This window comes from Oncorhynchus mykiss, chromosome 23 (genome assembly GCF_013265735.2).
Source record: "Oncorhynchus mykiss isolate Arlee chromosome 23, USDA_OmykA_1.1, whole genome shotgun sequence".
In the NCBI taxonomy this organism is placed as follows: Eukaryota; Metazoa; Chordata; class Actinopteri; order Salmoniformes; family Salmonidae; genus Oncorhynchus; species Oncorhynchus mykiss.
The window spans coordinates 49931753-49945843 of NC_048587.1; the positions used below are offsets into that span (position 1 = coordinate 49931753).

Here is a 14091-nt window from a genome sequence, read left to right on the forward strand (position 1 = left end):
ATTTTACTGGTGCACAAAATGAACCGTGCATCAACATCACTGTGTTTAAAGAACAAAATCATAAAAACATGATTTTCTCACAAAAACAAAAACATAATAATGAATATTTACTGCAAATCAGTGTGACTTCTGCTGTTGCCTTTCAGAGACCAGTTCAGAAATGCGCGGCTTCACCTTGGCAAGTGCCACTCATGTCATTTTTGCAAAAAAGTCTGTTCCTTTTCTTCGTTTTTATGTCCAGCATCCTTGAAAAGGATTGCTCGCAAAGATATGTTGTAACAAAAGGTATGAAAATCTCCAGAGCTTTCTTAGCAATAACAGGGTACGTTACCATTTGACACCAAAACGTTGAAAGCGTTGAGTTGCTGATGAACCTGGCTCTGCTGAATTTCAATGATTTCACCGAGGTATTCATCATTGACATCTGTTGTCTCAACACTAAACGTGAACGGCTGTCTCACCCATGCTGGATATATCCGTCGAGATACTTTGCAAGCTCATCTAAGGGCGTGGCAATTCTTGCTTCAGTTCCGCTGGTACAGAAATGTCTCCGATTCCAGATACATCTTCGATCTTACTTACACAGTCGTCCAGCAGGGGAAAGTTTGCGAAGTTATCGTTCTCTGTTCGTCGTTTCCATAACGGTAGCTTTTTTTGAAAAGCCTTCAGGTTTTCCTCCGCTTCGATGATGTTGACTCCACCGCCCTGCATCTTTTGATTGAGATGATTGAGAGCTGCGAAGATATCAGCCATGTACGCTAAAATGAGAATGAACTCTTGAAGCAATCTGCATGACAATATTGGTGCTCTTGCAAAAACAGGGATAATTCCACACGCACGGCAAAAACACGATTCAGCACCTGTCCCTGGGATAACCACTGAACTTTAGAATGGTACAGAAGTACCTCGAATTCAGAGCCCATTTCTTTACACAGCTCACTGAAGATGCGGTGCCTCAGAGCACTATTTCGCGCACAGTTCACGCATTCCACTACAATTTGTAATACTTCTGCCAGTTTTGGAGGCAAGGTTTTTGTTGCCAACGCATGCCTGTGCAGAATACAATGCGCAACAATGATGTGTGGTGCATCGGCTTTCACTAGCGCACCAAAACTGACTGGAGCTCAGTCCGAACAAACTGCAGAAACCATATCCCACGAAAGATTGTTGTCTTTGAAGAAGTCATCCACAAGTTTCTTCACATCGGCTGCCTTAGTTGTTGTTGTAAGAGGCTTACAAAATAAAAATTCTTCCTTTATCATGTCGTCTTTCACATAGCGCACGAATACAGCAAGCTGGCTTAGATTGGAAACGTCTGTGGTCTCGTCGAGTTGAAGGCTGAATTTTGCCGGGCTTGAAATCAGATCTGCAACTACTTTGCTCATGTCCTCTATTCTGTCGCTGATGGTGTCATTTGAAAGAGGAATTTGGGATAACTTAACTTCAGCCTCTTTTCCCAGCATGATATTCGCCATCTTCAACACAGCTGGTTTTATGAGTGTTTCACCAATGGTGTGTGGTTTGCCCTGCTTTGCGATCAGGTAAGCAACTTCGTACGATGCTGTGAGGATCGGTTTGTTGATGGGTACAAAGCCGAGAACAGGCAGAGTAGCCTTTTCATCGAATTCAGCAAGCGTTGTGTTCTTGTATTTTCCATCTCCATGCAGCTTAAGGAAGTGTTCTCTTAGTTTTGCCGGTGCTAGACTATAATTGCTCAACTTGGCATTGCAAATCATGCAGTTAGGACGCTGACTCCCATCACGTTCCGTTATACATGTGAATCCATATTGTACATATTCGTCTGACTACTTTCTTTTTTTGCTCGACATAGTAAGTATGAAGGGATTAAAATATTAAGAAAGAAATCACAAGACGTACCATCACGACAGTCACAAGTCGACTACTGAGCACACCAAATTCCCTGCAGCACAGATAGGCCAAGCGATGTAGCGTGATCACCTGCAGCCAATGATGGCCAAGCGGGGCGTGTCATCACGAATCATATTAGTCGAATGTGTGTCTTGACCTCCGCCGAACCCCTGAGACTGACTCACCGAACCCCTGGGGTTCAATCGAAACCAGGTTAAGAACCACTCACTGTATTAGAAGCATAGCTAAACCAATTGTTGCAAAGTGTTATGGGATATTAGAACCCTTTTGTCTTTACCTTTGTCATCTTCAACCTAGAACATGACCAGGATGTAGAGTCTCGAGACAGAACAATAATGGGTAGAATGGACTTGATAGTTCAGGTGGTGATCCATGCTGCACCTAATATGTTGAAATGTGCTTGTGACTGACTGTAACTGTGCTGCTGGCACACAATTTCATTTAAAAAAATGTGCAGACGTTTACTGACACTGGCCATATTCAACGGGTGTTGCACGTTCTTAAATTCATCAGTTATTCTGCTCTCTAGCACACTCAGATGAGAGTCCTCTGAAATTGGAGTAGATAGCCAGAGTAGATAGCCAGAGTGAATTTGCGATTGCACCCCAAGGCTATAGGGGTGGTTAGTTTGCAAGGGGATGGAGACAGAGTTTTTGGGTGGAGAGTTAGGGGGATGTTTGTAGGGGAGTTTGCTGATTTGCTGTTGCACTTTCACAGCTTCATGCTTAACCAATTGGCTTCTTTATTCCCTGTCCTTCCACCAGTTACTGCTACTTCTGGACACAGTGCTGTAAGTGGATCTGTCTAACAAAGTGCAGAATATTGTTTCGGTATGAATTTCAAGAGCTGCATTCTCGCCCTGGAAAATCTATTTTTTATAACAACGTCATAGTTTGCTGGTTAGTTTGGCTGTTGAAGAGTCGCCTGAATACGAGATGTTGATTGGAGATCTTGAGGAGAAAAGTCTCCCCCCTCTACGGCTTAATCCACCCATTCCTCTATCCCTCCCACCATCCATCCCTCCTCCTTCACCTCCATCTGCATGCTCTGTCGCTTCCTCCTCTCTTCTGTCATCGCCGTGGTGCCTGAGCTGCAGAGGGGAAGGGGTGGGGATTCTGGTTGTGGTTAGGGGTGTGTTGGGGTTGGACTGGGTTGGGATTTTGGGGTTAACTTAGTTTGGGACGCGCACTGGAGGTTTGCATGTATGAAGTGTCTTTTTAAGGAGTTGTATGTGAGTATGGAGGTGCTTGGGAGAGGTGGGGGAGGGTGAGGTAGGTGTTGGATGGGTGAGGCTGACTGGTGCTGGAACAAGGCTTTAATAATTATCTCACCGAGGTAACACTCCTCTCATCTGTGTGTGTGTGTGTGTGTGAGAGCGCGCACACTCGTCCCTGTGTGCATGCACGTGTGGGCCTGTCGCAGTCTGGCGGTGATGAGTGGTATTTGGCAGGGCCCTCTGTTGGCCAATGGAGAAACAGTGAACGGAGCGCTGCTCCAGCCAAACCACTAATCAGACCACTGGACGGCGGCCATCTTACGACACACTGATTTAAACAGCTTTCAACACATATGCTTTTTATGACCTTTATTAAAGCTGTTTACTTTCAGTTACAACATGATTTAACATCATTATTAACCAACAAGACTATAGAGTTATGAAACTGAGCAGTCATAGAATAGACTAACACTAATGAAAATGTCCCTCTGTGATACTGCTGTGGATTCAAACAAAACAAGATAAGCAATATGAAGACAATATGTGTTTAACTCTTCCCATGTGCTTGGGTGCTAGTTTCAGTTATCGCTTTCAATTTTACTAGCAGGAATAGCACAAATAATTGTGTATTGAAAGCTGTTTTACAGACCGTATGAACCAAATGAAAAAACATCCATTGGACTGTTTTACAGACGGTGTAAACGGAATGAAAAACAATGGAATGTGATCTATTGAGAGAATGTACAGGTTTGAGGTCTAGTTCCAGTAAGCTGTTTGATTTGCCCTCGGCTATAAGATGGAATAGTTCCTGAGTTTAAACAGGCGTCAAGGAAAAGCACCGTTGGGACAGTGCTACACACTCATAAAAACCACAGGAGAGGGAGAGAATGCAGTAGAGACACAGTAACTGTATTCTCTCCCTCCCTCCCTCCCTCTCTCACACACACACACACATGCACACACACACACACACACACACACACACACACACACACACACACACACACACACACACGAGTAAGTGCAAAAAAGACTGCCAAGAAACTTTCTAATGCTCTAACTCCGGGCTAGCACTAGGTGTAAAGTAGAAGGCCTGTAAGTTCCCCTTTTACAGGCTTGTTTTACAGTGCTGCTGGCCTGTTCTTTTACAGTGCTGCTGGCCTGTTCTTTTACAGTGCTGCTGGCCTGTTCTTTTACAGTGCTGCTCGATGACAGACAGCCCCTTCTCTCTTTGTTTCTCAGAGATAATAACCAGCACTGACATACAGTGCAGTAAAGTGCCCACTCATTCTCACACACACACACACACACACTTGTGTCGCACACACGCACACACTTGTATCGCACACACGCACACACTTGTGTCGCACACACACGTCTTTCTCACCCACTCTACCTACCAGATCATGGAAATACAACAGACTTTTTGTGAAATCGGCTGTTCTCTCCATGACATCTGTTTAGCATGTGTTTTATGTGATATGATACAAATGCTGGGGTGTATTCACTAGAAACCAGACTGAACCAAACGGTACAAAACAGGGAGGGACCTACCTAAATTTGTTCAATATAAACTCTAATTTTCGTTGCAAATTATTTGCGTTTTGAGTGCAATCATTGGACAAATGATTTCACCCCTGATCCTCACTTTTCAATCTAATCATCTATAATGACTAGAGATCTGAACTATCAGACAGAATTCACCTTTTTACCCTCATGGTTTGCCTTGTCTGTCTTGTTCTCTGCCTAGAATATTTTAGATTTTGATCAAATGATTATCTTAAGACCCCTGAAACATTTGATAATCCACAAAGTCTTGATGCTTTACTTCTCTAGTAGCCTATAAAGTTTGTCCTGAAACTTGAGCTCTCCGGTCCAGTCTGATGTGGCAGCTGTAGCTTGTGGGCTGGTTGTTTGTTTACAGGCAGGTGTTGCCTACCTACGACAGTCTGGACGAGCCCTCCATCAAACGCATGAGCACCATCTTCACCACCTCCCTCAACGTCGTCACCACCTTCTACATCACGGTGAGTGGTGCACGCTGATGATGTCACTACCTATCCCGATGTCTTCGCTGCATAGTACAGTACATTGTTCTATACTGCACGATGGTTTAGGTGTGTGTTACAGTGCCTTCAGTTAGTATTCATACCCATTGACTTATTCCACATTTTGTTGTTACAGCCTGAATTGAACATTTTAAAAATTATCGTTGTTTTTTTTCACCCATCTACACACACTATCCAACAATGACCAAGTGAAAATATGTTTTTAGATTTTTTTGCACATTTACTGAAAATGAAAAGCATAAATATCTCATTTCCATAAGAATTCTCACCCCTGAGTCAATACATGTTAGAATCACCTTTGACAAGTGATTACAGCTGTGAGTCTTTCTGGGTAAGTCTCTAAGAGCTTTCCACACCTGGATTGTATAATATGTGCACATTGTTGACCATTGCTAGACAGCCGTTTTCAAGTCTTGCCATCGATTTTTTTTTTAAGCCAATTTAAGTCAAAACTGTAACTAGGCCACTCAGGAACATTTAATGTCGTCTTGTTAAACAACTCCAGTGCATATTTGTGTTGTAGGTTATTGTTCTGCTGAAAGGTGAATTTGATTCCCAGTGTCTGTTGGAAAGCAGAATTAACCAAATTTTGCCTGTGCTTAGCTCTATTCCATTTCTTATGAACCCTTCCATCCTCTCCTCTCTAGGTGGGATTCTTTGGCTACGTCAGTTTCACGGAGGACATAGCCGGTAACGTTCTGATGAACTTCCCTTCTAACCCGGTGACTAAGATGATCCGGGTGGGCTTCATGATGTCAGTGGCGGTGGGCTTTCCCATGATGATACTGCCCTGTAGACAGGCAATCAACACCATGCTGTTCGAACAACAGGTGACTATATACACACATGCAGGTTAACACACACCAACACACACACATACTAGTGATGGGGGGGATCGATACCGTTAGATATCAAAATATTATTTTTGACAATGTATCTTTTTGACAATATTGCAACAATATTTTTGCGCTAGCTTGTACCTTCATAGCTTAGCTCTGTAGGCCATCTCCTGTCCCTCTGCAGCAGCAATATATTTGGAACATCGAATCGCAGTAAAATCACAGTATCGAATCACAATACATATAGAATCGTGAGAATCGCAATACATATCATATCGGCACCTAAGTATCGTGATAATATCGTGAGGCCCATGGCAATTCCCAGCCCTAACACGCAAACGCACGCACACGTTTATTTTACTGTCTTTGTGGAGACCAAACAATTTATTCCCATTCAAAATTCTATTTTCCCTAAAGCATGAAATTCACTGAGAATTTGAGTGCCAATAGGCTCTTAGCACAGTAGGAGGCCATTCCTTCTCTTGCTAGAATAAAAATACGTACCTGCTGTGTACCGATGAACCTGAAGTTTCTACTTGTAGAATCGCAGTGCTCGGCAGTGGCCGATAACTTGACTTTGAGACAATCAAAGCGCACAAACCTCCACGTGGAGGAGGTGACAGGAGTGACAAGGAAAAGGGGGAAAAGAAGGCCCATTTTCCCGTACAATCCACCGTTTTCATTCGAATCGTTCTAACTTAAACAAATCTGCATAATATATTTCTTTCCTAGAGCAAGTCTTTACATCTAGCTAAGGATTTTTGTGCTTAAATAAAAAAAAAAATTGTTCGGTTTGATTATGTGCACTAACTTATTTGTTTGAGCTAGCTAGCTAACGTTATCTTGATAACTGAGAAAGGCAGTCGCACACTTCATATGAAATGAAAGGGGTGGTTAGTGCAGCACAATGCACACAACACTAAATGCTTTACCAAGCTAGCTATCTGGCCACTATAGCAATCACAATTGATTTGTTTGCATGAAGCAGCTGCCGAAAGTCAATGCGGTGTCTTTACCTAGCTAGCAAGCGTATCATGTTAACAATTTAGCTAACGTTAGCTAGCTAGCTAAACATGTATCTATGGGCTGTATGCGATTATGGGGAATGAATTAAATAGTTTATTTGTGATCTTGCTAGCTAGTTATCTAGCTGTGGCCTTTTGGCTAGTATCAACAAAGGCTTTCTATAACAATAGCAACATTAGCGTATCTAACATTTGACTAAACCATGAAGCAACAGACATGGACATGCATTGCCCAACAATGCTACTCCACCTTCTGGTTTGGAGTATTTTAACAAGGCTGAGTGGCTGACGACTTCAAGATCTTTGCTGTGTGGACACAAAAGAGATTGACTGCTGACACTCCATTCAGAGGTGCTAAGTACTGTCGGCAGGCAAACGTTTGACAATCCCACCGGTGTGTCTGAGCTATAAACCTAATCCTAACTCCTAAACCGAAACCCTAACTGTAATTGTAACCCGAACTCTGAATCTAACCCCCAAACCCAAAATAGTCTGTTTCCTTGTGGGGACCCACTGTTGTCCTTATTTTACTATCTGGTCCCCACAAGGAAAGTAAATCCAAACACGGAGACACACTGTGAACAGTGATATGATATTATAATGACCTAACCTGGAAGAGCTTTACTGTACAACACTGTTATAATGAATATTTCTCTCTCCCCTCTTTTTGTCCCTCAGCAGAAGGATGGCACGTTTACTGCAGGGGGGTACATGCCTCCAATGCGCTTTAAGATGATCACCCTCGCCATCGTCTTTGGAACCATGCTGGGAGGCATCCTCATCCCCAATGGTGTGTGTGTGTGCGACTGTGTGTGTGTGACTGCAGGTCTTTAAGGTGCATGTGTTGTGTCGTGCATTGTAGCACAGGCTGTGTGAATATGAGTTTACGACTCAGTGAATGTCACACTCTAACCCACTCCTTAAATCACACCTTTTATAGAGCTATTATTCTCTCTTCTCAGACACCCAGACACACACACCCTCTCTGGCTCATAGCCCCCCCACAAAACACACACACCCTCTCTGGCTCATAGCACCCCCCACAAAACACACACACCCTCTCTGGCTCATAGCCCCACCCCCCACAAAACACACACACCCTCTCTGGCTCATAGCCCCACCCCCCACAAAACACTCACACCCTCTCTGGCTCATAGCCACCCCCCACAAAACACACACACCCTCTCTGGCTCATAGCCCCCCCCCACAAAACACACACACCCTCTCTGGCTCATAGCCACCCCCCACAAAACACACACACCCTCTCTGGCTCATAGCCACCCCCCACAAAACACACACACTCTCTCTGGCTCATAGCCCCCCCCCCCACAAAACACACACACCCTCTCTGGCTCATAGCCACCCCCACAAAACACACACACACACTCTGGCTCAAATACGATTTGATTTGAATAAAATTGGATTTGATTTGATTTCATAGCCCCCCCCCCCCCCCTCTATTATTCTCTCTTCTCAGACACCCAGACACACACACCCTCTCTGGCTCATAGCCCCCCCCCCCCCCCCCCCCCCCCCCACAAAACACACAAACCGCACGCACACTTGTTCTTTAGAGGTCTCTGTTGTGTGTTTTCTGTAACGATGATCTAGAGGTTTGGGTTAGTTTGCATGTTTTATTCATCTTATGTGGTAAGGCTATTAGTTAGGGTTGTGTTTGGGTAGGGACACACGCACGCACACACACACACCAGCGTATGTGTGTGTGTGTACCTAATCAGGCTAATAGAGTGATGGGGGGACTCAGAGGGGAAACGGACACTAAATCTGAGGCACATAATATGGCCTGGGTTCCCAGGAGGAGAGACTGGTACTGGCTTGAAACACAGGGTCTGAGAGTGAAGCTTGTGCTAGATTAGATTAAGGGGGGGTAGGTTTCTGCTTCATTTGGTACAGGGCCAAGGGCCAGATGGGTTGGAACGGGGCCATGGGCCAGATGGGTTGGAATGGGGCCAGATGGGTTGGAATGGGGCCAGATGGGTTGGAACGGGGCCATGGGCCAGATGGGTTGGAACGGGGCCAGATGGGTTGGAACGGGGCCATGGGCCAGATGGGTTGGAACGGGGCCATGGGCCAGATGGGTTGGAACATGGGGATTCTGACTTCTGATTGAATAGGAAGGCTTAGCCATGTCCTTGTCTGTCTGGAAAAAGTTGAGGAGGTGCGGGAAGACATGGAGAGAATGAGGAACGTGGAAGAGTAGAATGAGGATTGTTACCTGGCTGACACGTAGACTCATGTGGTACACTGGCAGTATGTGGCTTTAGCCATGCAAGTGGATTGTGTGACTTAATGTTTGTCTATGCTACTCCCTCTGTAGTGGAGACCATCCTGGGTCTGACTGGAGCCACCATGGGCTCCCTCATCTGCTTCATCTGCCCTGCCCTCATCTACAGAAAGATCCAGAAGAATGGACTCACCGCACAGGTACCACACACACACACACAGTTGAGGTCGGAAGTTTACTTACACCTTAGTCAAATACATTTAAACTCAGTTTTTCACAATTCCTGACATTCAATCCTAGTAAAAATTCCCTGTCATAGGTCAGTTAGGATCACCACTTTATTTTAAGAATGTGAAATGTCAGAATAATAGTAGAGGGAATTAATTATTTCAGCTTTTATTTCTTTCATCACATTCCCAGTGGGTCAGAAGTTTACATACACATAATTAGTATTTGGTAGCATTGCCTTTAAATTGTTTCACTTGGGTCAAACGTTTTCTAAGGATTGAGGTCAGGGCTTTATGATTGCCACTCCAATACCTTGACTTTGTTGTCCTTAAGCCATTTTGCCACAACTTTGGAAGTATGCTTGGGGTCATTGTCCATTTGGAAGACCCATTTGCGACCAAGCTTTAACTTCCTGACTGATGTCTTGAGATGTTGATTCAATATATCCACATAATTTTCCTCCCTCATGATGCCATTTATTTTGTGAAGTGCACCAGTCCGTCCTGCAGCAAAGCACCCCCACAACATGATGCTGCCACCCCCATGCTTCACGGTTGGGAGGGTGTTCTTCGACTTGCAAGCCTCCCTTTTTTCTCCAAGTTGTCATTATGGCCAAACAGTTATATTTTTGTTTCGTCAGAGAAGAGGAAATGTCTTCAAAAAGTACCATCTTTGTCCACATGTGCAGTTGCAAACCGTAGTCTGGCTTTCTTATGGCGGTTTTGGAGCAGTGGCTTCTTCCTTGCTGAGCGGCCTTTCAGGTTATGTCAATATAGGACTCGTATTACTGTGGATATAGATACTTTTGTACCGGTTTCCGCCAGCATCTTCACAAGGTCCGTTGCTGTTGTTCTGGGATTGATTTGCACTTTTCGCACCAAAGTCTGTTCATCTCTAGGAGACAGAACGCGTCTCCTTCCTGAGCGGTATGACGGCTGCGTGGTCCCATGGTGTTTATACTTGCGTACTATTGTTTGTACAGATGAACGTGGTACCTTCAGGCATTTGGAAATTGCTCCCAAGGATGAACCATACTTGTGGAGGTCTACAATTTATTTTCTGAGGTCTTGGGTGATTTCTTTAGATTTTCCCATGATGTCAAGCAAAGAGGCACTGAGTTTGAAGGTAGGCCTTGAAATACATCCACTGGTACGCCTCCCATTGACTCAAATGATGTCAATTAGCCTTCTGGAATTTTCCAAGCTGTTTAAAGGCACAGTCAACTTAGTGTATGTAAACTTCTGACCCACTGGAATTGTGATACAGTGAATTATAAGTGAAATAATCTGTCTGTACACAATTGTTGGAAAAATGATTTATGTCATGCACAAAGTAGATGTCCTAACCGACTTGCCAAACTATAGTTTGTTTACAATACATTTTTGGAGTGGTTGAAAAAAATAGTTTTCATGACTCCAACCTAAGTGTATGTAAACTTCCGACTTCAACTGTACATACACTGTATGTACAGTGGGGTAAAAAAGTATTTAGTCAGCCAAGTTCTCCCACTTAAAAAGATGAGAGGCCTGTAATTTTCATCAAAGGTACACTTCAACTATGACAGACAAAATGAGAAAAACAATCCAGAAAATCACATTGTAGGATTTTTAATGAATTTATTTGCAAATTATGGTGGAAAATAAGTATTTGGTCACCTACAAACAAGCAAGATTTCTGGCTCTCACAGACCTTTAACTTCTTCTTTAAGAGGCTCCTCTGTCCTCCACTCGTTACCTGTATTAATGGCACCTGTTTGAACTTGTTATCAGTATAAAAGACACCTGTCCACAACCTCAAACAGTCACACTCCAAACTCCACTATGGCCAAGACCAAAGATCTGTCAAAGGACACCAGAAACAAAATTGTAGACCTGCACCAGGTTAGGAAGACTGAATCTGCAATAGGTAAGCAGCTTGGTTTGAAGAAATCAACTGTGGGAACAATTATTAGGAAATGGAAGACATACAAAACCACTGATAATCTCCCTCGATCTGGGGATCCACGCAAGATCTCACCCCGTGGGGTCAAAATGATCACAAGAACAGTGAGCAAAAATCCCAGAACCACACGGGGGGGACCTAGTGAATGACCTGCAGAGAGCTGGGACCAAAGTAACAGAGCCTACCATCAGTAACACACTACGGCACCAGGGACTCAAATCCTGCAGTGCCAGACGTGTCCCCCTGCTTAAGCCAGTACATGTCCAGGCCCGTCTGAAGTTTGCTAGAGAGCATTTGGATGATCCAGAAGAAGATTGGGAGAATGTCAAATGGTCAGATGAAACCAAAATATAACTTTTTGGTAAAAACTCAACTCGTCGTGTTTGGAGTACAAAGAATGCTGAGTTGTATCCAAAGAACACCATACCTACTGTGAAGCGTATGAAGCATTTGAAGGTCCTGGAGTGGCCTAGAGGAGATCTGCATGGAGGAAATAACAGCAACAGTGTGTGAAAATCTTGTGAAGACTTACAGAAAACGTTTGACCTCTATCATTGCCAACAAAGGGTATATAACAAAGTATTGAGAAACTTTTGTTATTGACCAAATACTTATTTTCCACCATAATTTGCAAATAAATTCATTAAAAATCCTACAATGTGATTTTCTGGATTTTTGCAAAATTATTCAGCCCCCTTAAGTTAATACTTTGTAGCGCCACCTTTTGCTGCGATTACAGCTGTAAGTCGCTTGGGGTATGTCTCTATCAGTTTTGCACATCGAGAGACTGAATTTTTTTCCCATTCCTCCTTGCAAAACAGCTCGAGCTCAGTGAGGTTGGATGGAGAGCATTTGTGAACAGCAGTTTTCAGTTCTTTCCACAGATTCTCGATTGGATTCAGGTCTGGACTTTGACTTGGCCATTCTAACACCTGGATATGTTTATTTTTGAACCATTCCATTGTAGATTTTGCTTTATGTTTTGGATCATTGTCTTGTTGGAAGACAAATCTCCTTCCCAGTCTCAGGTCTTTTGCAGACTCCATCAGGTTTTCTTCCAGAATGGTCCTGTATTTGGCTCCATCCATCTTCCCATCAATTTTAATCATCTTCCCTGTCCCTGCTGAAGAAAAGCAGGCCCAAACCATGATGCTGCCACCACCATGTTTGACAGTGGGGATGGTGTGTTCAGCTGTGTTGCTTTTACGCCAAACATAATGTTTTGCATTGTTGCCAAAAAGTTCAATTTTGGTTTCATCTGACCAGAGCACCTTCTTCCACATGGTTGGTGTGTCTCCCAGGTGGCTTGTGGCAAACTTTAAATGACACTTTTTATGGATATCTTTAAGAAATGGCTTTCTTCTTGCCACTCTTCCATAAAGGCCAGATTTGTGCAATATACGACTGACTGATTGTTGTCCTATGGACAGAGTCTCCCACCTCAGCTGTAGATCTCTGCAGTTCATCCAGAGTGATCATGGGCCTCTTGGCTGCATCTCTGATCAGTCTTCTCCTTGTATGAGCTGAAAGTTTAGAGGGACTGCCAGGTCTTGGTAGATTTGCAGTGGTCTGATACTCCTTCCATTTCAATATTATCGCTTGCACAGTGCTCCTTGGGATGTTTAAAGCTTGGGAAATCTTTTTGTATCCAAATACGGCTTTAAACTTCTTCACAACAGTATCTCGGACCTGCCTGGTGTGTTCCTTGTTCTTCATGATGCTCTCTGCGCTTTTAACGGACCTCTGAGACTATCACAGTGCAGGTGCATTTATACGGAGACTTGATTACACACAGGTGGATTGTATTTATCATCATTAGTCATTTAGGTCAACATTGGATCATTCAGAGATCCTCACTGAACTTCTGGAGAGATTTTGCTGCACTGAAAGTAAAGGGGCTGAATAATTTTGCACGCCCAATTTTTCAGTTTTTGATTTGTTAAAAAAGTTCCAATAAATATCCAATAAATGTCGTTCCACTTCATGATTGTGTCCCACTTGTTGTTGATTCTTCACAAAAAAATACAGTTTTATATCTTTATGTTTGAAGCCTGAAATGTGGCAAAAGGTCGCAAAGTTCAAGGGGGCCGAATACTTTCGCAAGGCACTGTACATACATGCATGCATACATGCATGCATTATCTCGACTAATCTCATCACTCACCAACATCTCTCTCTCTCTCTATAGTTGGTGCTGTGGGTTGGGTTAGGCATCTTGCTGGTCAGCACCTTCACCACGGTGTCAATCTCAGCCAGTGACTCCACCCCCAAGCATGCCCCTCCTCCCCCTGCAGCTGACAAGAGTGCCATCTTGAGAGTCCTTCCTGACATGGCTGATTTATTGAACGGTATGGATGATATTACAATGTTCCTTCCTTGAGTCAGCTATTCTATTCAGTTCTATTCAGTTCTAAGTCTGAGATGCGCCGAACTCCAAAGATCACATTTTGGTGAGAGTAGAGAGACCAAGAGCCAAAAGGTCACAGCAATCTTAAAACAAAGAAAGATGGAACTGCAGATAAATGGATGTCATGAGAATTTTTATCCCAATGTTCTAACTGAACTATTTTATAACTTTGACCAATTCCCATAAGTTTGTAAGACCCTGGTTAATGAAGAATTAGACTAAGTCCCCAGT

At 43.6% G+C, this 14091-nt stretch overlaps 1 protein-coding gene across 4 annotated transcripts in view; it reads left to right on the top strand.

Annotated features, from left to right (window-relative positions):
* LOC110503021 (putative sodium-coupled neutral amino acid transporter 10) overlaps positions 1-14091 on the top strand; it is a 53070-nt gene that overhangs the window by 21929 nt on the left and 17050 nt on the right. For all 4 annotated transcript variants that reach the window (XM_036960710.1, XM_036960712.1, XM_036960713.1 and 1 more), the window contains exons 7-11: positions 5031-5133; positions 5823-6005; positions 7718-7829; positions 9378-9484; positions 13642-13801. In XM_036960710.1, coding sequence (XP_036816605.1) covers positions 5031-5133; positions 5823-6005; positions 7718-7829; positions 9378-9484; positions 13642-13801 — 665 coding nt within the window. The remainder of the gene's footprint in view (positions 1-5030; positions 5134-5822; positions 6006-7717; positions 7830-9377; positions 9485-13641; positions 13802-14091) is intronic.